Raw genomic sequence first — 23,384 nt, forward strand, 5'->3', positions numbered from 1 at the left:
TCTGGTGTGATGCAAGAGCGAGCACCCCAACCTGGACATAAGAGACAAGAAAAAGTCCCTCCAACAAATACCCCCTCCCCCCCCCCCAAAAAAAAAAAAAGAATACAATAATCTTCCTGGGAGGAGAGAATAAGGAGCAGACCCTTGACAGTACTACTAATATGTCAATAGAGCAGACAAGGACACGACATAGCAGGCAAACTGATGGCCAGCAAGGATAAACAGGTGCATCATCTCTCCCTGCCTGACAATCTTTCTATGGGCCAGTGGCTCCCTTCAGACCTATGGGAAGAAACAGTTTATAGGAGACAGTGGGAGATAAGAGCTGCTTACAGCGACTAAGTTCCCCTAGAGCTACCTTTGCAAAAGATAAGGGCCTGCAGAGGAAGAGTAATAGCAAGATGAGCTGTACAGAAGTAGATTGCTAGCTGCAGAGATGCCCCACTAATCTCATCAACACAAACTAGGATATTGACAGTACTTGTGGAATCTCTGGAATACGTAATTGGGAAGCAAATGTAAAAATAATGCATTTAAAATGTGATGATAAATGTGTCAGGTATCCATGGCTTGCTCTGTTATGATTCGTGGTTGAAGTTCTTATTAGATCTCTGGACACTTTTTTCAAGTTGAAAATGAACAATCAGTTGGGCACTTCAGAGAATATCAATTCATGTTTCTAAAAGTAACAGACTTCTTTAAGTATATAAGGTATTTATATGATAAAAGATATTTGATTGCTTTCTCTACGAGAAAAAAAAAATCTTTCTTTTTATAAACTTCAGTTTATAGTTTATGGAAACTTCTTCAAGCTACCTAAAACTACTTACGAATCAATTCATGTCTGCTTGTCTATCCACTGGTAGACTGAAGGCCTCCATCTTAGTGGACACATGACTTCATATATTAATCAAATGAGACAACAACATCTGGCAGTGAAAGATTAACCATGTCTACCATGTCTCCTTCTTCAGGCCTTTGGAAACTGATTGTTTCCCTAAGGTCATTTGTAATAGTAGAAGCAAAAGAAATTTTTAAGGCTGCTATTCAGGAAATGGCATTTTATTTTTACTTTGATGCACCTTTGCTCCTGAAGTGCACATTATGTGCATGACACGTGACACACCCTAGTACTGAAAACTAACTTCTGTTTACCCTATTCTTCAGACTGTTCACCGCATATGATGTAATTATCTTTTTGAAATATTTTTAATTTCATCTTATTTCCTTCCATCCACTCTCTTTGCATTCACCCAGCTGTGGTGAACTTACCCTTCTAAAGCTAGGAGGTGTACAATGGCTGCTAGAGAAGTCAGAGAGCAAGAAATTCAGCTTTATCTTCTACAAGCAAGGAGCACAGAAATAGAAACTTCAAACGAGGTTTACAAGGCAGCAACTGCAGTGTCAGAGAACCCCGTAACAAATTGTGCAGGGCAGTCTGGATAACACAGTGAAAATGTCCTGTCCCCCGCCCCCCAGATTCCTGAACTGGCAAGGTCAAGGCCTAGACCTATGAGGCCAGTTACATCTTTCAACACTTCGACTACATGACTGAATGCTGCAGAATTATGTGGACTACATTTTCCAAGTGGTCTTGATCCTCTGCTATTTATGTATTTTTAATTTCATTTAATACAACAGATTTAGTGTTACCTAGGATAGATGGGTGCGTTCAAAAATCAAGGAACAAGTAGAAAGTAAGGCAAGAGAGTTTAATAGTAAACATTAAATACTTTTTATTGTAATTACATGACTGGTAAAAATCAATACTACTTAATTTCCAGTACTACAAGAAAATTAGCAGGAGAAAGAACTAGGTTTCAAACATGTTTACTACATGCCTATTGGAATTTATGGCTTCTTTTCACATACAGCATAATAAAGTCTTTTGCATATCTGTATTTCTGCAAATCTAAATGATGTTACTGATGTAACTTAAGCCAAATCCAACATGCTAGAATTCTTTGTGTTTGATTCTAGACCATAATAGCTAATCTTTAAGCAGTAGGTGAGCTGGATTTCTCAGGAGAACTTCAGAGTTTAACTGTTCTGTAAATTGCAAAACGAAAACAGAGCAACTACACTGCATGTCATTCAGTCTTTTTTATCATAAAAGGCTCACAAGGTTAAGCAGAGGCTTTTCAACTTGTTTTTATAGTCTGATGTCAACCGTTTCCGTGTTTCTCTGTCACAGTGGCTATGAACACTTCTTTGAGGATGGCCTTATCCAAGTGCCTACCTGTAAAGAGAAAAAAAGGTTAGCTATTTGTATTTCACAAAAAGCTATGCATGAACCTGCAAGTCTTCTCAACAAAGAAAATATTTATTTTATCTGAGTGAAAACAGAATTTTGTTAAAATTAAACTGCTGGTAACAAGCTTAATTTTACGTTTTACATGCAACAATGCATTTTGAGCTGTACGTGGAAAAGAGGAAAGAAAACTAGGAGTTTTTTTGGTCATAAAAATACTTTGCAAAGCACAGCATCAAGCCGGAAATAAGAAACATACAACCCCAGTGTTAACAGCTTATCAGAAACAAATCATATTTTGTACACTTCAATGACTATAATCTCCTTCCTCACCACTAATAAATGTGCTCAAATAATCAAACTTTTCCCAACAACATGTTTATATTTAAGTATTTTCAAAATAGTCTTCAATATGCCTATATAATTAATGTATACTTATTATGTTTTTTTATATCACTAAAAAGGATGGCACAGATTCTCCTCAGCTGCAATAAAAAAAACAGGAGGTCTTCACATATAAACCTTGGAGTGAAGGTTATACTGAACATCCTCTCACTGCTATTATTCTGGCTAGTTTAGGCTGGTTGCTTTTTACTGGACAGGTCCCAGGACCGCCTGCTGAAAGAAACAGCTCCCTAAACTTACACAGAGAGATGCATAATTTATTCTTACCTATTAAAACCAGTCTATTTGTTCTCTTCTCATCTTCCTTCCATTCTACTGCAGTCTCCTCCAGATCGTAGAGCTCATGGACACCTTGGACTATCACTTGATGAGATTTGCCTTGAATAGATACCAGTCCCTTATCAGAAAAATAACTGTTAGGGTATATAAACAAACCTTTACAGAGGAAGTACTTAAGGGAGGGAAAAACAACTTTGAAAGCAGGCAAACAGGGAAAAGTATTTTTGTAAACTATGAACCAGTTAATCCAAATGACAATGAAGTACAGTCACCTCTTGTAACATCCATTTTCCTATCTTTTTAGTTTGTTGAAGACTAACAATTACACTCTGACATACTCTACCTGTATTTGGACAGTTACCTACTATGTTTGAGTAAAATAAAACATCATATGCTACCATGCCACTTTAAATATACGCATGAGGTATGTTCCTACAAAAGACTGATTGCCAGCCAAAGATGATGTAAAATGAGCAAAAATGTTGAGATAATTCTGATTAAGCTCTCATGCTTAGCATTAACACTATTCTGAAAAAGAACCTCTGGAAACTGGAGAAAGAACTAACATCTATGAGGTAAAATGGATTTAGCAATGGGATTAGAATGGATTCCTGTCAGACTGAGCCCATTAACCCACATTCTAGAAGTTGCATTAAAGAGTTTTCATCACTTTGTGTAAAAATTTGTAAAATATTCCAGCATTCTGTCAAACACTTCTACGCTTCCCTAAGGAAGTAAAAAAAATATTGAGCTAAGAATATTTCATGAAAAAAAGAACTGCATTTGAGAAACTAGTTGGAATTGTATGACCATAACTGCCAAAAGGATTATCACTGCAGGCAAAATATAGTCACAGAATCATAGAATATCCCGAGTTGGAAGGGACCCATAAGGATCATCAAGTCCAACTCCTGGCACTGCACAGGCCTACCTAAAGAGTCAGACCATGTGACTAAGTGCACAGTCCAAACGCTTCTTAAATTCAGACAGGCTTGGTGAAGTGACTACTTCACTGGGAAACCTGTTCCAATGTGCAACCACCCTCTCGGTGAAGAACCTCTTCCTCATGTCCAGCCTAAACTTCCCCTGCCTCAGTTTGACACCATTCCCACAGGTCCTATCACTGGTGTTTACAGAGAATCACCTCCCTCGACCGACTGGTAATGCCCTGCTTGATGCACCCCAGGATATGGGTGGCCCTCCTGGCTGCCAGGGCACACTGCTGGCTCATGTTCAGCTTGCTGTCAACCACAACCCTCAGATCCCTCTTTGCAGGGCTGCTCTCCAGCATCTCATCACTCAGTCTGTACATATAGCCAGGGTTGCTGTGTCCCAGGTGCAGGACCCAGCACTTGCCTTTGTTAAACTTCATGGGGTTGGTGATCACCCAGCTCTCCAATCTGTCCAGGTCTCTCTGCAAGGCCTTTCCACCCTCATCTGAGTCTACAATGCCTCCAAATTTGGTGTTGTCAGCAAATTTGCTCAGAACACCTTCTAGTCCTACATCCAAATCTATAAAAACATTGAAGAGGACTGGCCCTAAAATGGAGCCTTGAGGGACCCCACCAGTGACCATCTGCCAGCCTGACGTGGCCCCATTTACCACAAACCTTTGAGCCCTGCCTGTCAGCCAATTGCTCACCCATCGTATGATGTTTTTGTTTAGTTGTATGCTGGACAGTTTGTCCAGTAAGATCCTATGGGCAACAGTGTCAAAAGCCTTGCCGAAGTGCAAAAAGATTACATCATCTGGTTTCCCTTGATCGACAAGACAGGTGATCTTATCATGAAAGGAACTCCTGCCAACTCCTGGGCCAAAATCCTTACCCCTCTCTGAGAGAGGCACATCCCATCTGGTGCCAGCAGGCCCGGTGTTGCGTAGACCTTCCCATGACTGAAGAACCCGAAGTTCTGCTGCTTGCACCAGTCCCGAAGCCACGTGTTAGTTGAGCCCAATTGTCAGCATTGATCCTCCCTATCGGAAGGACAAGAGGCAAACACAACCTGTGCCCCTGATCCTTTAAGTAGTCGCCCCAAAGCCCTAAAGTCCCTTTTGATCGCTCTCAGACTTCTCCTTGCTACCTCGTCATTACCAGCCTGAAAGACCAGCAGCGGGTGGTAGTCACTGGGCAGTACCATGCGCTTGGCTTTCTTAGCAAAGTCTCGCACCCAAGCCCTGGGGAGGCAACAGACCTCCCTGTGGGTTGGGTCCAGTCGGCATATCGGGCCCTCTGTCCCTTTCAGAAGGGAGTCCCCCATGACAGTAACCTTTCTGTCTTTCTTGACAGACGATGTAGCAATGCGGGGGGTAGGCTGCCGTGCCTCAGGCACCCTCTCCAGCTGGGATGGGCTTTTGTCTCCTTCATTGTTCTGTCGTGTTCTAGACCCTCATATCTGTTACATACAGGTAGATGGGAAGGTGAGGTGGGCAGGGACAGGGCTCGCCTACCACCCTGAACAGGAACCTGCCTCCATTCCGCCCCTTGGCCTTGGTCTCCTCCTGCTGCCTGGCGGGATCAGGGAACTTTTGTCTTCTGCATGGCAGGAGACACTTGGCTGGAGAGGCCGCAAGAGATGCGGAGGCCATGGTTTTCTGCCTGGTTGATGCCATGGCCAGGCTCTTCGCAAGCAGGTTACAAGTACGGATGGGAAAGACCAGTGTGGAGAAGCATCGAGGGGCCCTCCCTGCTCACCCTGCCTGCGTGAACTGCCACACAAACTGCCACGCCCCACCTTTATATTTTATACAAATATAAAAGCAATAAAATTTGGAACCCGTTCTATAATTAATTATTTGTTTGCTTTGGTGTGTTTGTCTATGACTGAGGCTCAGCACACAGTATGTTATTTGCCTCGGATCTCCTGAAGAATTACTTTGATTCCAATGCTCAGTACAACAAAAGCATACTTGAGCTCAGCAGTACTGTTTTCAGACAGCTTAAAATGCATCAGTGGCTAGTTCCTTCTATTTTTTATGAGGGGGAAGACAAGAATCTTCAGTTTTGATGCTGAAAGATCAAAGAATACAACCTTTCTTCCAATGAAGTAAAAATAATTATGTTACTACCCATGACACACAAGTATTCTCAGAAAATAAACCAGAGAATGTTTTCATGTATTTCTCACACCTTACTAAATTACAAACTTGATTTTTACTTTTTAATGATAGTGCTTTGGTTTAAGGAAAATGAAAATATATACTAATGTAAGTAATGTTCCAGCAATTCTTGTCAACAGAGGGCTTGAAGGGTAAACCTTGAGTCTCTGATGTCCGGGGATAAGAGAACAAAGGGGTTTCAGAATAACTGCTAATTACTGTGACTATTGCATGGGACACTACACAAGTTTCTCATATCTGGCCAAGAGATTAAGGAGAAAGGGAAAGCTGAAGGACGACTAAAAGACAAGAAGCTTGCATGGGACGCTGTGCAGATCTTTGACACCCAGCCAAGATGGACAAAGGAGGACAAGGACAAAGTCTGGGAGGAAGACTATGAGCCTTCAGCACGAGAGACCCCTGGAGGTTCCAGAGGGACCACTGGAAACTGATACACATGTGCCAGTGGGAGGGTTTGGATTCTGGGAACTAATTATAATAACCCTGCCTTTTCTAGAAGTAGTAATGAATATGTATTAGTCTAGGAGCATAAAAACCAGCCGCCTGATGTAACGTGTGCACGTGTTGGAGGAGCCCAGACTCCCCGCACACCCAGCACTGTTTACTTGCCTTTTATTAACCCCATAAATAAATCTTATAAAGCTAAATTGACTCAGAATTTATAACACTAAAATGTCACCTATGTTCACCTCAAAACCATGCAACAGACTCACATACGAAGTGTTCATGAAGACAAATACACATCCACCTTTAAGACTGTGGTTTGACATATTAGAAAAAGTTTTTAAGTGTAGACCACAACTAGTATTGTGCTGCTTTGTTACGTTTGAATTCAACTTCTGCATATTATGTCAATAACTATAACTGCAGATAGCAACCTATGGTTACAACCCTAGGTAAAGAGACATTTATGTGAGACGGATGAAACCTTTTGGAGCAAAGCAGGTGAAAAATGAAGGACTGACTTTGTTATGTCCTGCTCATTAATCCTGCCACACTTTTGTGTTGGGGATGTTTGGGATTGCAAGTCTTCCCTCTGAGTTCACAACATGTAGGATCAATGTTTGCCTCTCTGTCAGCTATCTCCTTTTGAGTTGCTCCACTGGCCAGCAAAGAACAAGCTGTCTCCACATGGAAGAATGACAAATTGCTATTCTCCCTTTTGTCTGCTCTGCTCCAGCAGTGCCTTTGACAGCTCTGTAACTGACAGTACATTTTAAATGTAAAAGAGGGAAAGGACAAAACAAATAAGTCGGTCATTTCAGACTAACCTTCAGTCTTATAACATCCATGGCATGTCCAGTCCTATCTTTCACATTCTTCTCCCATAGAAGATTCTATAAAGAGGAAAAATGTTTTCGTGAACAGAACAGTGTGGGATGACTTTCTATAAAAAGTCACAATGACTGTTCAGTTGACCGTGATGTATTATTTACCTGTATAAAGAGATTCAGGTTTTCTTCTTTTATGTCTCCTAGAACTTCAAATGTTACTGTCATTATACCCTGCAAATGGAAAGACCAAGTTATTATTACTGAATGGCATGAACATTAATTTTAAAAGTTAGCAATCTTTATAACTTGGCCTTATAGAAAAAAAAGTAACTTTCTACTACTCCTTCCCAAATTACAACAAAATAAAATAATATCTCCATTTCTCTTTTGCCCTAATATGCTGGATTTTTTGGTTCTGTCTGGGTGTGCACTTAGGGGGCATAACCAATACTCTAGACAGGCTAATACCATCATATTCTACGGCAAAACTCTTTGCTGTAGGTGATGTTAGTTCTCAAAGAAAGCCTAACAATTTTAATGCTTAAAGGTTAGTAATACTTAAAGGTTAGTAAGCTCAATCATATAACTAAGTTTAAAAATGCTATTTTCTTGGCCTACTAATCTTTGTCATTTCTGCTTCTCAACACATTTCTATCAGATGAAAAATCACTAATATACTTTTAATCTATGACTACTTTCATAAAAAGCTTTTTACAAATAAACTGTGTAGGAATAGATTCTGGAAGTAAAGATGTCTGAAGTTTTATTCCAAAACAACCACCAGCTACCACTCAAAGCAGCTATTGTAACAGAAGATGACAGTAAGAATGCAGTTTGGAATTTACATTTTGTTCAAAAATAAAGGAAATCGTACGTGGTCTGTTCTGAAAGTAGTAGGACTCATTTTTTTAAAAAAATCTATTCATGAGAATAGAACAAACAATTAGAATTTTTCAAAGTAGCACCCTTCCGCATCTACACACTGCTGCCAATGAGTTTTCCAGTTTTCGTATGCCTCCAGGAACGCCTGGACCGGAATGCTGTTTAGCTCCCTCGTCACGGCCTCCTGAAGCGCCTCTACCGATGTGTGACGCTTCCCCTTGAGCATCGATTTTATTCTTGGGAATAGAAAAAAGTCTGGCGGGGCCAAGTCAGGGCTGTAGGGGGGCTGAGGCAGTGTTGCCACCTTGTGCTGGGCAAGATACTCCACTACGCATACCGCTGTGTGGCTCGGCACGGTGTCGGTGCAGCTGCCAATTGTTGACGATGGCTGGGCGGACACGAGCAATGCGTTTTCGCAGTCTTGTGAGGACTTCCACGTAAATTTTTCACTTGCAACACATTTTCGTTGGTCTTGCTGGTCGAAGGGCGTCCGGAGCGGTCATCGTCTTCCACTCTCCCTGCCTTCTCGGAACAGCTTGTGCCACTCAAAAACACCCGATCTACCCATGGAAGCATCACCGTAGGCCTCCTTAATCATGTTGTGAGTCTCTTTGCCCGTTTTACCAAGCTTTACACAAAATTTGATCGTGTATCGCTGCTCCAGTAAACGCTCCATGATTCTCCATGACGAGGCGTTTCGACAGGTGTTCACAGTACAAGCGACCTGCTCTCTTCAATGGCCAACAGCCGACTGCCGATTTTTCCCAGTGTTCCCAATATCCCCCTCCACCGATCCTGCGCACGCAGACCGCCCGTTCGCCCAGGAAAAAGCCAGTCCTACTACTTTCAGAACAGACCATGTATGTCTTAATGTATTTTTGCAAGTAAAACCTCTCAATGGCACACAAGCACACAGAGAATGTTTTCTGTACAACCTAAAAATCTTTCAGCTTAGTACTTTCAGAAGATTGCTTGTTCAATTTAACAAATAAAAGCAACAAGCAGCAAATCTACATGTTTATCCAATGCCCAAGAAATCTCACCAAAACATCCAATCACTAACACACTTCAGGCAACTTCAAAACAAGATAGATAGCAGTGCACTACTTTGTGCATAGTGCAGTACTGTTTCCGTTGACCTTCCACATAAAGTCAATAAACACACTTTATCACCCAACAGGGACTTACAGCCTGCTGTGAGAGAAGTGTTCTGCTCTCATTTATGCCTCATTTGTCCCACCAGCTATCTTAAAACTGTGGTTGTTGAACTAAACAGAGATAATAACAATGAATTCTGTTTCCTGCTGGTTGAATGGCTCCACGCTACAAAACCAGCAAGAAATCTCCATGATGATACAAGTGCACTATGAAAATTGCAACATTCAGGAAGGCTTCTACTTTACTTCAGACTTTTATTACAATAGCTGAACACTGTTAAGATGAATTTAAGTTTTTATTAAACAAAAACCTACGAATTTAAGATTCAGATCATAATTATAGTTCAGCAAGAAACTCTTTTTATATTTAATGTTTAGTTCCAAGAGAAAACTATAACCATCTTTGATATTTTTGAGACTATCAATTTCACAGTCAAGACTTGCAGTTCAAAAGGAAACTACAGGTATCGTATGTATTGCATTTTAACTTGAAAATTAAATTCAATCATAACAACTTTCTAAAAAGATGGCACACTTTTCTATTCTACTGCATAAAAATAGAAGTTTTTTGTTGTTGTTTTTGTTTTTTTTCCAGCCCCTTAGAGAGCTGTTGTAAATGGGTGAAGTGCACCAGACTGGGGATACCTTGAAGATATTGGTGGCCATCACTAGTCCATAGAGCAGGGTACCTGTACATAGACTGGGGTCGTGGGTGACCCACGGAGCAGGCGTAATAAGGAACTGAGCAGTGAAAAAAAAAAAAAACATTACGCAAAAAACAGCAGAAAACTACAATGCCATATCTCCATTCCTCCACGGAGAAATGTTGACGGACTCAAAAACCTACTGGGAAGGTAAGAAAATTTCACACTTGGAAACAGAGAGGATAGGTGTTTAATCATCCATACATTTCTTTTGCTCCAAACAAGGTATCAGTAACTTTTTACTGACTAACACAATATTACGTGAAAGTCCCCAACAACAGTTGAGGAACAGGTTGCCTAGAGAAGCTGTGGATGCCCAGCTTAACATCCCTGGAGACATTCAAGGCTGGATGCCCAGGCTGGACAGGGCTTTGAGCAACCTGGTCTCGTGGGAGGTGTCCCTGCTCATGGCAGGGGGGTTGGAACTAGGTGATCTTTAAGGTCTCTTCCAACCCAAACCATTGTGTGATTCTCTAACTGATGGGAGGGGTATGTTGAGCTCAATCCTTCCAAACACACAAACATGACCTCTGTCAAGGGACTGGGCAGAAGTGGCAATTTGTCCGCAGTTGCTTGAACTACCACTTGACTTTACAGGAGAGGGGTAAAGGACCCTGACAAGGTTTTATCACTGAAGCCATGGCTCCAAAGCTCTGACAACTGGGCACTGCCACTCTTGACTCTCTCGTATTACCTACCACCTGATAAAACAGTGGGACATCATATAGGCACCTGAGTGACCAACAGCATCGCACTATGGGGAGCATGCAGGTGCAAGATCAGCCTCACAGCAAAGCATGACAAAGCTGCAGCAGCAAAAGTGACGGTAGGGGATGAAAAACCTCCCTGCTCCCACCCTACAAACTGTGACTTAGAGGTGGCACGAAGTGCTGCAAAGATCTAGATATCTGAGTTAAGTAATTGCAAGCTGTGGAGAAAGATCTGAGCTCAGTTAGAATGATTACAGGATGTGGAGTAAACTCTGGGAAATTTAAGTCGTAGGAGGCTGTAGAGAGGTGGGGGTTGGCCTGTTCTCCCACGTGCCTGGTGACAGGACGAGGGGGAATGGGCTTAAGTTGAGCCAGGGGAGTTTTAGGTTAGATGTTAGGAAGAACTTCTTTACAGAAAGGGTTGTGAGGCATTGGAACAGGCTGCCCAGGGAAGTGGTGGAGTCACCATCCCTGGAAGTCTTCAAAAGACGCTTAGATGTACAGCTTAGGGATATGGTTTAGTGGAGGGCTGTTAGCGTTAGGTTGGAGGTTGGACTCGATGACCTTGAGGTCTCTTCCAACCTAGAAAATTCTGTGATTCTGTGATATATCATTTTACTCCTCGACTGGGGCAATGTCCATGCTGTATCAAATGAACATTGTTCACCACACATTTTGAGTCCTGAATGAAACTACAGCTCCTAGACCCAGACATACTGGATATCCAGTAGTGATGTTACTCTTTCTTTGTACCTTTTAATGGTTTTGTTTGAGTATTTGTTCATATACTAAGGTATGGTGAATAAACTAAACAGTTGAGTGTCTCGGTTTGGTGTTTTACAAAAATAGGGCCTAAACCTTGGAGTAAGCAATACTAATCTCTGCAACATACAGCAAAGGGGAAAAGGGTGAAGTCTACAGTAGAAATAAGCAAACCATTCCAGTGCTAACCCCTACAATCCAGCTGAAGGAGTATGCAGTGGAATTTTTCAAGTGTATATTCAGACTGCTACATTTTTATACCTATGCTCTGATTCTCAGAGGCAACAGGTGAAACATGATGTTGGTATGAACTCAATTCCTGACGATATGAGGGGTGGAGCATATAACCAATGTATGTTCACAGAGCTCTTAAAACAAGTGTTTCTAATATGTGTAAGCTTACAAGACTTGTGTAGCAGGAGGCTGCACTGGTTAGGTATGTGGGTGGAGGCCATCAGCTGCCTGGTGTCTCTTAGGACCTGTTCCAGTCAGCTTTGAAACGGTACAACAGTGAAAAATAATTAAAAAAAATAATCCCACTAAATCTTTAGCCATTCAGAGAAGTATATGGCACCCTGTTTCAACAGAGAGAGGCAACTCCAGTCATGTGGAACAGCAGATTCTTTGGAGGAGGCACGGTGTGCCAAAGGGGTTGGTTACACATACCCCTGAGGGATTGCAGCCTGTGCTTTATCCACAGCATGAGAGAACTCCACAGGGACTGGGGCACTTGGGTGAACCAGAGGGCAGTAGCACCACAGAACACTGAGGCACAGGAAAGTCATTGAACAAACATCCCCAACCTCTTATGCCAGTCATGGCCTTGCTGGATGAGCTTGATTTGACTAAGTGCAACCCCCTGAAAAAAAATAGGGCAAGCTGAGGGAGAGAGGGGCAGAGAAAGTGGTATTCATTTAAGCATTTGTGTAACTGTTTTGAAGTCATTTTTTTTTGTTGGTGTTGGTGTTGCTTTGTTTGTTGTTTTGTTTTGTTTTTCCCAGTACTAAATCAGTAGGCTTTTGTTGCCTCACAATAAACTCTATAGTTCCCTTTAAAAACAAAAAAAAAAGTTTTGCTTTTGGCAAGGTTAAGCAAAACAAAACAAAAAGACTGATTACAGCAGTTGGAAAACCAAAAAGAAACCAGAAAAAAAAAAAGAAAATGAAAAGCGAGCTTTACTAGTAAAACCTGTGTATCAAGAATAAGAGAGATGCTTGAAAGCAGCATTTAGCCCAAAACCATTTGTATTCTGTAGGGATGACAGACCAGATCCTTTTTCCTTGAGCCTGTGTTAGAAATCCAATTTGCAAACCACAAAGAATACTTCATTTGTTCTGTATATAAACAAAAGCCATGAAGGCAGAAATGCATTTTACAGCTGTATTATGCAAGCATCATTTTATTACACACAGGGATTCTGCATTGACATAAATACTCATTGGGTTGCAGATCTGGAAAAACAAAACATTTTAGAGTTTGACAAACTAAAAATAGTATCAACATAACTGTTCCTAATTTCTACCTTACACATAATAGTAAAATTTACAACTAGTTTCAGGTAAAATCTACTTGACTGTTACAAGTCAAACTGTTGCTATTCCTTGTGAAAGCTATGGGTAGCACTCAGAACAGGAATATACACCTCCTAGATAAGTTTTAATAAAGCTTCAAAAAAATGCAGAGTACGTACATAGACTGTTTGGACACAAAACCTACAGGATAGAGATCTGCTATAAATTCATGACTCAATTCTGCAAATATTGAAGAGTAGTGTTGTTTGTCTGTTTCAATAACTGTCTCCAATATACACAAATAAATGATGTGACTGCCTGCAACAGTGTAACTCTAAGCAATTTCTGATAGTGTAATTTACTATATACATTTAGAATGTATCCACAAAGTACACTGAAGCAGACATTCAATGTAATCTTCTGGAGATATTAAAGCATTCTACTACCTACCTGAAACTTTCTGAAAAAGTAAGATGATTAGCATGCAATGGTTGCAATTATCCTGAACAATCTTCTTACAAACAGACTAAAGCAGTGTCTTTGGCAGTTACCTTATCTAAATGGGCACGTGTTGTCTTCACATGCTCAAGCTTTTTCTGCAAACTGAAAATAAGTAAAATTAAATGTCACATTTTAATAGCATGGATATAATGTCATTATTTCGAAGTTTACAAAAACTCTTCAGCATTGCAAAGCAAAACTAGAATACCAAATATCAGTTAAACTGTTAATTTCATATTAATCTCAAAATAGTTACATTTAATTACATGGTTTGATCTCATTAATGGTTTGTGTTAGAAAGTTTGTCATAGTTTGACTGTTGGCTTTCCACTCAACACATTACTGTTAAGATTACATAATCTTATTTTTATCATGTACAAAACAGTAACAGATTTTTTTTCTACATGAGAAGAAATTTTGAAGAAGTGTGATAGAGCAAGGAGTGATTGATGTCCCAGCCTATCTGGTCAACATATTCTTGTTTGAAGTTGTAGGATTAAAGCTGAGCATCAGCTAAAGAGCTAACAAAGTTCTCTAATCACAACAGACTAACTCAACTGTCACACTGACTTAAGAATTTGGAGATCCATTTTTATAAACAGGGTAACAGTATGGCCCTCTAATCCATTTTTAACAATCATGTGTCACTGTGTAACTTCTATTGAGAATAGGTAATAGTTTGAATTAAAAATACTGTCGTGAAACAGCAAATCACATTAAACACATTGAAGTTCACAAACATTTTTCTGACAAGAACAGTTGCAACACTATACAGTACTCACTCAAAAATAAATTCATTGTAACTATGGATTCAACATCATGGAGTCACACACTGTACAGGTGTGCTGAGGTTCAAATGCGAGAAAACACAACCTCAGAAACAAACTATTTTACATGAAAAAAGGATCGCAATATTGGCGTTGTGACTTCAGTCACAGCAAAAAGACGAAGATTTTTGGAAATCTGATGAAAGGAGACAGAGGAAATAAGTGAAATTTGTACACTGGTATGAATGAGCTTAAAAAGGTTCAAAAAGTTCACATGGAAATACACTGTTTAGCCAAGTTAATCCTCCAGGTGTCTTGACAGTGATAGAGTTCAATGTAATGCTCTTCTCCTCCCTTTTTTGGTTCTTCAGAAAATAAAGCTCATGAATAAACAATCAAAATACCAGTTTTAAATTATGCTCACAAGCACACCAGCACATTTTATACTTTTGTAGTTTTATGAAAGAAAATTAAAAACTTCTGGTGTCAGGGGGATGTTTACTACTGTCAGTGATACAGAACTTTAAAAAATAAACTTAAGTATTAAATTATCACTCAAGGCATTCACCAATCTGAAACATGCCTGAATTCCTTGTTTGTTTGTTTAAAATATAAACACAGATTATAGTAAGAATTAACAGTATGCTTATTTGAAGTATTTATAATTCAAATAATAACAATGTTGAATACTCCTTTGTGTATGAGCAAAAGTAGAAGCTTGCATCATTAGTGCAAGCAGGGAAAACTAACTAGAATCCGTCCATGTAGTGGACATCAGTTATTGAAAGTACTTTAGCAGAAAAAAGTACAAAACTATTGCCTGTGAGAATAGTTTTCATTGAAATTAGTACTATAACACTAACTGAAAATACTACATGCCAGCTTCTATTCAACTCCAGTGAACAGCTCACTTTTACTGCAGAGCGTGTCTTCTAATTCAAAATTGGTCTTCTCTTCAACATTAAAGAACCTGGGGACTTCAGGGAACCAGGAACACATTATACCATTTGTAGTGGCTTCAAATGCTACGGCACTTCAGTCCCTCTTGGTTTTCTGTGAAAACTAAGGTCTCCAGTTCTTCATGATATGAAGTGAGAAAATTTTTCAAAATCCTCTTAAGTTTTAAGAGAAACTTACAAGTCAGAAAAAAAAAATCCAAATCTGATTCATTATTAGTAGTATTAAAGCAAAACTTAAATTGTTGCATGCATGTCTAGTGGAAAAAAACACTTATTTATAAAGTGACAATGTTACACAACTGACCGAACTAGAATTTGTACCAGAAACTCTGATGTAGCCTTTGCCAGCATATGTCTATTTCATGCCTGCATTTATACAATGAACACTATTTCTGATAAACAACAGTGAAATTCTTGCCATACCTTATTCCAGATAGACTGTCAAAAGCATGCAGGTCCAACACATTTGAGAGATCAACTCTACACAAGGGAACAACAACAAAAAAAGAAAGTTTTGTATTTTTACTGCACTTAACCATTTTGCATAGTTCAATGAATCATCTTTGAAATAGCTAGTGTTGTTTTTTGTTTCTTCTGGTTTATTATTCTAATGCCACCAAACACAAGTAGCTAGCCTTAATTTTGGACTTTGGTGGTTGGCGTTCTTTACTACAGTGAAAAGCAACTTTTAGTTACACAGTCATATGTAAGCACAAAAACGGAATTTTGAACAATATAGTTTAAAAAAATAAAGGTCAAGAAAGTATTTCCAGAAATATAAAATCCCTCATAATGGATGCCTGAATAATATAATGTTCCTCTGCGAGAAAAGGAATCTTGAGGTTCTTCCTGCAATTATTCTGCACCCTTAATATTTACTAACATAGTTCTTCAACACGCGTGTGCACTAAAAATCTGGCAGATACACAAAATACCACTGAAACACATGCAGTTGTACTGGCACACAGCCAAGAGAGCTGAAGTTTTCAAGTTTACATCTTGAGCTGAGTATATTCCCCTTCATTAAACCACTGACTGTCCCTTTCTGTGCTGGATTCCTGGAGCTTTATTAAAATAAGAGTCTGTATCTATTTTTTAAACTTTTCAGTGCAAGTGTATCTGGCATGTACCACCGTGAGACCAAAGCAGCAACTTCAGCATTTGCTGCCCTGGACATGAGCTGGCTGAGAAAAATCCACATTGCTTGGCCACTGAATTCTCTGAACTAGAAAACCATGAGTACTTATAGGCTGTCATTTTCAGTGAGTGGATTTCAGGAGAACATAAAAGCCATACACCTAGAAACACAGTTATTTAAAAGCTACTCTATCCAGAGACTATGTTTGAGAACACAGGATGCTGGGACTTCTTTTCAGAAATGGCCATAGTTTAATTTTATTTTTCAAATACTGGTGGAACAAGGTGGAATACCAAAACTTCATTCAACAGAACCACCAAGCTGTGTCTGCTGAAATAATCACTAGCAACATGCTATGATGTAAATGTTACTATGAAGAATTTCAGCTCTAGCATCTGAAGCTAAGACAGATGAAAAAACATAATTTGAAATAGGCAGCACTGATCATATTTACTTGTAAGAATAGATACCTGCAACACCTGCATAAAAATATTTTGTTTTACAAAAGAAATATTTGATTTGTAACAAAGGTTTCACTGCTCATAGCAACTGACAGCTTTATAAACATATTTAACGTGGCTGAAGACAAGGAATACATTTACAGACAAGACATTAAAAAGATTTCTGGAGTGTAGCCAGTATTATTATGAAACTTTTATACCCAACAGTAGCTTTACAAAGCTGTATCTAAGATGAAAGGTTTATAATGTAAAATGCATAACAAACCCTCTATAAAGTTCAAGATTAGCTTCAGTGCAAACAGTTCGCAGCAGTCTTCTGAAAACTTGTATTTGGTTTATAGAAACACAAGTAATTGTTTTTACATGTTGGATTTTGAGAGACAAAAGCCCAAAGAAAAATGTTTTCAAATAGCATGATGATAAATTATTTTGGTGCCTGTTTCACTTCTGAAAGGTATCACTCACTAAAGAGTATTTATTGGTAAAATAACAGTTATCACCGACGATTGTACCTGACGTCCACTTAATCTAATCTCTCTAACATTGGTTGGCACCAAAAACTCACGGGAAGTACAGATGTGAGCATTACACCTCACACACAGGATTTCTCTAACCCCCCATGGACAGATATTAATTCAAGCCCCAAAGCAGTAAATTTAGTATGCTCTTCAAAATTGCTAGCCACTATAGATTTTTTTTTTGGCACATTTCAAAAATCTTGGCCCCGAAGTTGTAATCATCTCCTTCAGGGAATTAGACCGATACACATTAATAAAGTTATATCCTGCATAAATTGTGTAAGAGCTTTCTTCTCACCCCCAAACAAAGAATTCTGTTGATGATTTCTGTTCTCTGCCTTGCAGCAAAAGAACATGGAACTCTTAATCTGCTTTCTCAATATCACTATTTTCACTAAAACTCTCATGTTGTCCCTTCTTTGATTTCAGCTTGAACAATCTATTACAAGTCTTCTTTCATAAAGACTTCTTTCCTAAGCCCTAATTTACTTCCCCACTCATTGCCATGCGTAAAATTTCCCATTCCTCCTAAGATGAAATCCAGGATTTTAAAAATTAATATAATGTTCCGAAATGCTTACTTAACAGGAGAAAAGGGAAATGCTACAATTGCATCTCTGCAACTCCATCACTTCACAGCAATTTTACACTTGCTCTTAACCTTAAGGAAGATGCTAATATCTTTCAATCTTTTAATATAGAATCACAGAAGGGACCTTAAAGATCACCCAGTTCCAACCCCCTGCCATGGGTAGGGCCACCTCCCACCACACCAGGTTGCCCAAAGCCCCACCCAGCCTGGCCTTGAACACCTCCAGGGATGGGGCATCCACAGCTTCTCTGGCGAGCCTGTACCAGTGCCTCACCACCTCCTGAGTGAAGAATTTCCTCCAACCATCTAATCTAAATCTCCCCTCTTTTAGTTTAAAGCCATTCTCACTTGTCCTGTCACTGTCTGCCTGAGCAAAAAGTTGCTTTCCATCTTTCTTGTAAGCCCATTTTAAGTACTGAAAAGCTGCACTGAGGTGTCCCCAGAGCCTTCTCATCTGCAGGCTGAACATCCCCAGCTCTCTCTGCCTTTCTTCACAGGAGAGGTGCTCCAGCCTTCTCATCAGCTCTGTGTCCCTCCTCCAGAGTCGTTCTAACACATCCATGTCCTTATTGTTCTGGGGAGCTCAGACCTGGATGCAGCTCTTCACGTGGGGTCTTCAGTGGGCAGAGCAGAGGGGCACAATCCCCTCCCTCTGCCTGCTGGCCACTCTGTTAATGCAGCCCTGGATGCAGTTGGCCTTTTGGGCTGCAAGGACACACTGCTGGCTCATGTTGAGCTTTTCGTCCACCAGAACCCCCAAGTCCTTCTCTGCAGGGCTGTTCCCAATGAGTCCTTTACCCAGATGCTACACTTAGGCTATACTTAAAAGTACATACACACATTAGATGAAGAAATGTCACTGCACAGAGGTCATGTAAATTGTGAATAATACAGAGATCTCAAAAATAAGATACTCAAATGTGGTATTATAAAATCTGTGACCAGCGTTTACCTCAGAAACAACTGGGCCTCACAAGTTACTCTAAACACAAGATCTGGGTCACAGTGTAGGAGAATAACTGAATTCCTGCCTGTAACACTCCCTTAAGAATCTGCTACATTTTTGGAATATACTGAAGCCAGTAAATTATGTCTGCATTAGCATTTCTCAGGGAATAACATTTGGAAAGTTTCTAAGTAACAGCATTACTAAAAAGCAATTTTAATTATTAAAAGTTACATTCATATTAAACTTAGACCAAAATGCAGGTTTTGCTAAAACAACACCCATGAAACAGGATTTGGTACCTAGTAATACTGGCCAATCTAATACCTTGATCTCTGCGTCTCTAGAATTTTGACAAGTCCATTTATTGACCTAAAATAAAACAGAAAAAAAGCAGAAGTATAAAAGCAATTGTAATAGACAGATTTTTGACCAACAATTTTTTGAACAATTTGACCACGTAAAGAAGCTCAAGAAAGAGCACCACAACAACTTCAGTGCCATCATTAACAAATCAAACAATCCCATAGATACCCCAAAAGGCTTTGCTTTTGTGACTTTTTTATATCTTAAGATTGAACTTCACAAGTTCTAACAACAAAATTAGTGAATAGTGTTTTCTTATGCAAGACTCCTGATACACACTGAAACACATTTTTACTTTTTTTTTTTTTTTTTTTTAAAGAGGAACCATTAATAAAGTAGCAAGGTATTACTCCATTTTAGTATTTTCTTTACCGGTTTATTGAGAAAGATGGTACAAGCCTTTGATCGCTCATTCAGTTCAAACCACTGGTTCTTTCATACCCAAGACAATTATTTGGAATACATTCTATAACCCTTTTGTATTTGCTAATGAACACATATCTACTAAGAGATTCTCCTCCTCCTACAAATGGTTACTCAGAAAAATGGGAACAGCTGCCCCAAAATAAAAGAAAGTAGACACTTAAGACAAAGGCCTTCCCTTATTAGATAATATCAAATCTTATGCAGGCAAGCTGTTAAGACTGTGGAAGCTCATAAATGTAATGGGCATGACTTTAAAGGTCTGTTTTGCAGTCTCTTTTTCACTGCTGACTAAATGATGTATCAGAATAATCATGAGATCTAATTTCTGGATTAACAGCAAGAACTAACTGTGGTTACGTAGTAAAACAACACTTGAACCAGTATGGCATTACAGTTATACCAGAAGTTTCATACCTGATAGATGTTCTGACTTTATTCAATTCTTCCCCTGAAACCAAATCTGTTTTATTGATGATTATAAGATCAGCTAATGCAACCTGCCTATATGTTAAGAAAAAAATAAAAGACACTTGAACAAACAGATTATTTCTGTAAGGCAGAAGCAACATCTCTCCCATGTGAACATAGAAGTATTATATTGTTAGTACAGAAGGGCAAGCATTAATCAAACAAGAACATCATGGAGTATAACTACAACACTATTGACTTCACCTCCATGTAACTCCTCTCCTTTGACAGAATTGAGTCTACTAAGCTACAAAGGCTTGATGTAGAAAGGTTAAAAAAAGTGATCTACTCCAAAGTGTTTGGTGATTTATGAACCTAATTCTCTTGCATGTACTCTTCATAAAGTCATATTTGAAGACCCTGCTTTATGAGGACTGCTATTACTACAATTACATTTATTCATTGTGGCTCCACATTTAATAAACAAAATATTTCTCTATCTCCCATTCTACTTTGACTACCTGACAGATCCTAACATGTCATTCTTTTTTGCCCCCAGTACACGTTATTTCCCCGTATTTTATGTAAAATTCCATCTCTCTTAAAACATCTATCAGAAGAGTTAAGATGGAACATGAACTCACTTTCGCTTTCTAACTCATTAAATCAATGTAGATTGGTGTAAAAGAAGCAAAAAGCTTTATTAAAAAAAATAATTAAATATTTAATGACCTTCCATACAGCGCAGTTGCAGACAACAATAAAAAAAAAAGAGTCTTTATATCCATACCGAGATGCTTCATTGACAAGGCCTTCTGGTTTCTCCTCTGTCAAGTGCTAGACAAACAATTGGATTAAGGATGTTCAAATAACGGTTAAATTCATTTGCACATAAAGCAAGCCAAAACCATTTCAGCCAAGGTATGATTTTCAACAAGAAATAAGGAAGACTACATCTTGGTTATTTTAATTACTTTTGAAAAGTTTATATATTCATCATTACAGAAGCTTAACATTTCTTTAATGAAAACTTTTTAAAAATTATTTTAACTAGAATGCCAAAGAGTTGGAAAATTATAGTATAGTATTTATATTTAGCTAACTATATATAGTGTGTGTATATTTATATACACATATACACACATACTATCAGTGTGTTGTTGTTTTGTTTTTTAAACAAACAAACAAAAAACACAACAAACAAAAACTATTTCCTGATTGTGCACAACCTAAGCAGATCATAACAGGATGACTGGAAGGAAACTTCTCCTCTGACCCTTCATTTCTAAGCTTCTGTATATTGATTCTATCAAATCAAACATAGTCAGACTTGTTGCCCTGAAAAGGACAGTGCCAGTATCCCAAATGTCTCGACCTGAAAATGGAGAATTATCACTTCAACTTGTCCAACTGTTTGTCCTTGATTTAAAAAAAAAAAAAGACTATTTCAGGCTGTTGGGTGACAATCCTATTAGAGTGACAGCCCACAATACCAATTATAACTTCAGTTTCTGTCTGACTGACTGGTCACAAGGTACTATTTGTCTTTTTAATGATGTATTGTGTTTTTGAAGCATGACACCCTTAAATTTCTGCCTATTACCTCAACGCCCCTACTTGTATTGCTTTCAGAATTCTGTGAATCACAAGAAGCTCCTGAGGTCAAGCTTTGTAACCAGAGAAACTGCAAAAGGTATCAAGTCCGTAATGTAAAGCAGAAGTTATTTGCTTGGCATACAACTCAAAAGTCTGAAGTTCTATCATTCTGGGCAGATGTCAAGATTGCACATAGCTAATGAAAAATAATGTAAGAGTTTTCATTGAGCTCGCAAAGTTAATAATACATAGAAAAGCTGAATTATTCAATTTTTGGTTTTGTTTTCTGGCATATTACATATAAGTTTAAACATCAAAAATTTGTTTTCCTTAAAAATTAAGTACAGCCCTGTACCACACAAGTCTATTTTATTCAAGCCAATAAATCAGCATTGCGCAAGGAGAAAGTTAAACACAACATTTTTGCAAGTAATAAAACACATCTAAATCAATACAAGGGCGCCCAACTGACAAGTGGAGTGATTTAAAACATTGTGACTTGTTCTAATAGTTGATCTTATTTTAAAAGTGGATCCTTTCTGTGATGGCAAGCTAGCTCTCCGACCCTCCCCTTCATTCTTCCACCATTTCCTTTGCAGAAGACCATGCAGAACACAGTGTCTTAAATTCACTGAGCTAGCTGCTAGGGGACTACAAGAGTACCATACTAGTTAGTGCAACATAAATTGGTAAGATGATAGGTCTGCACCCTTTTGCTAAGCCAGCTACTGGATCAGCTCAACTAAAACAAGAAACCAAATAGCATGAACAAAATGAATCCTTAGAAAGGAGGGATCATTTCCTTATTTTTAACTTTCTTCTTCAGTTTTCTCAGTTTCTTGCAGCCATTGTTGAAATACAAAATAGAGACACCAAAAACACTAGCAGAGCTAGAATACTGATGGCATTTTTATATCATAGGGGTATCTTTTCTTATGATCATTTTCTTTTTGAATCCTACAAAATCAATACCTAGTCAAAGTTGTCACTGCTTCAGTTAATGAATTACAAATATAATCAGCTGTTAATGAAAAAGGTAAACTATTTGTATTATTTGTATTTTGTATTAATCATAATTTCTGCTCTTAGCCAGCCTCACTCTATAGGTCTGTAGGTTCTATGTAGGTTCTATCTGATAGGGTGCCTCATCATCAGGCTCTCCAATTTCTCCTCCCCAAAGTTGCAATTATGCTAGCACCTTCCCCTAGTTTACAGCCTTAACTCACTTGTTACCACACTAGTATCAGAGTTCTACTCTTACCCCTCTGCCTTCAGGTAACTTGGACCGATGGTGCTCTGTAAGCCAAATTTCTCCCACCGCTTTCACAATAATACAGAAGTATATTTGGAATACAACTAAGATACCTGGGTGAAATGACATAACCTGTAAGGAACTAAATATCTAGCAACCTGACAACACTCAGTAGACACGTTGCTGCACTTGCAGGTAAGGACCTGGGAACTACTTGTGTATTGGTACTTTCTTATTTCCATTCAAAATACAGCACTAAATATAACTGATGATTACTTACAGTAACTGAAATATATCCTCATCCATTTTAAGAATTAAAGCAATTGTTAAAAATTAATTTGTCAAAATGAACAATATTGCAACAGCTTTTTTATCAGTGCAATTTTTTTCAAATATGTAAC

The 23,384-nt window shown here is 38.8% G+C and overlaps 1 protein-coding gene across 3 annotated transcripts in view; it reads right to left on the bottom strand.

The window, feature by feature from the left end:
- Positions 1-1,711: 1,711 nt before the first annotated feature.
- The window catches only part of LOC311427393 (zinc-regulated GTPase metalloprotein activator 1A-like), a 28,938-nt gene continuing 7,265 nt past the window's right edge, over positions 1,712-23,384 (bottom strand). The window contains exons 7-15 of one of the 3 annotated variants that reach the window (XR_014687334.1): positions 20,926-20,972; positions 20,142-20,228; positions 19,263-19,307; positions 15,704-15,760; positions 13,605-13,656; positions 7,490-7,558; positions 7,325-7,390; positions 2,924-3,034; positions 1,712-2,239 (exon numbers count right to left, since the gene is read on the bottom strand). Coding sequence is in view for 1 of the 3 variants with exons in the window: in XM_084504713.1 (XP_084360839.1) it covers positions 2,166-2,239; positions 2,924-3,053; positions 7,325-7,390; positions 7,490-7,558; positions 13,605-13,656; positions 15,704-15,760; positions 19,263-19,307; positions 20,142-20,228; positions 20,926-20,972 (627 nt within the window). In the remaining 2 variants the exon portion in view is untranslated. Of the gene's footprint in view, positions 2,240-2,923; positions 3,070-7,324; positions 7,391-7,489; positions 7,559-13,604; positions 13,657-15,703; positions 15,761-19,262; positions 19,308-20,141; positions 20,229-20,925; positions 20,973-23,384 lie in introns of all 3 variants that reach the window. The other 2 variants (XR_014687335.1, XM_084504713.1) reach the window with 2 other exon arrangements.

This window comes from Aythya ferina, assembly GCF_964211825.1.
Source record: "Aythya ferina genome assembly, chromosome: Z".
Lineage (NCBI taxonomy): Eukaryota > Metazoa > Chordata > Aves > Anseriformes > Anatidae > Aythya > Aythya ferina.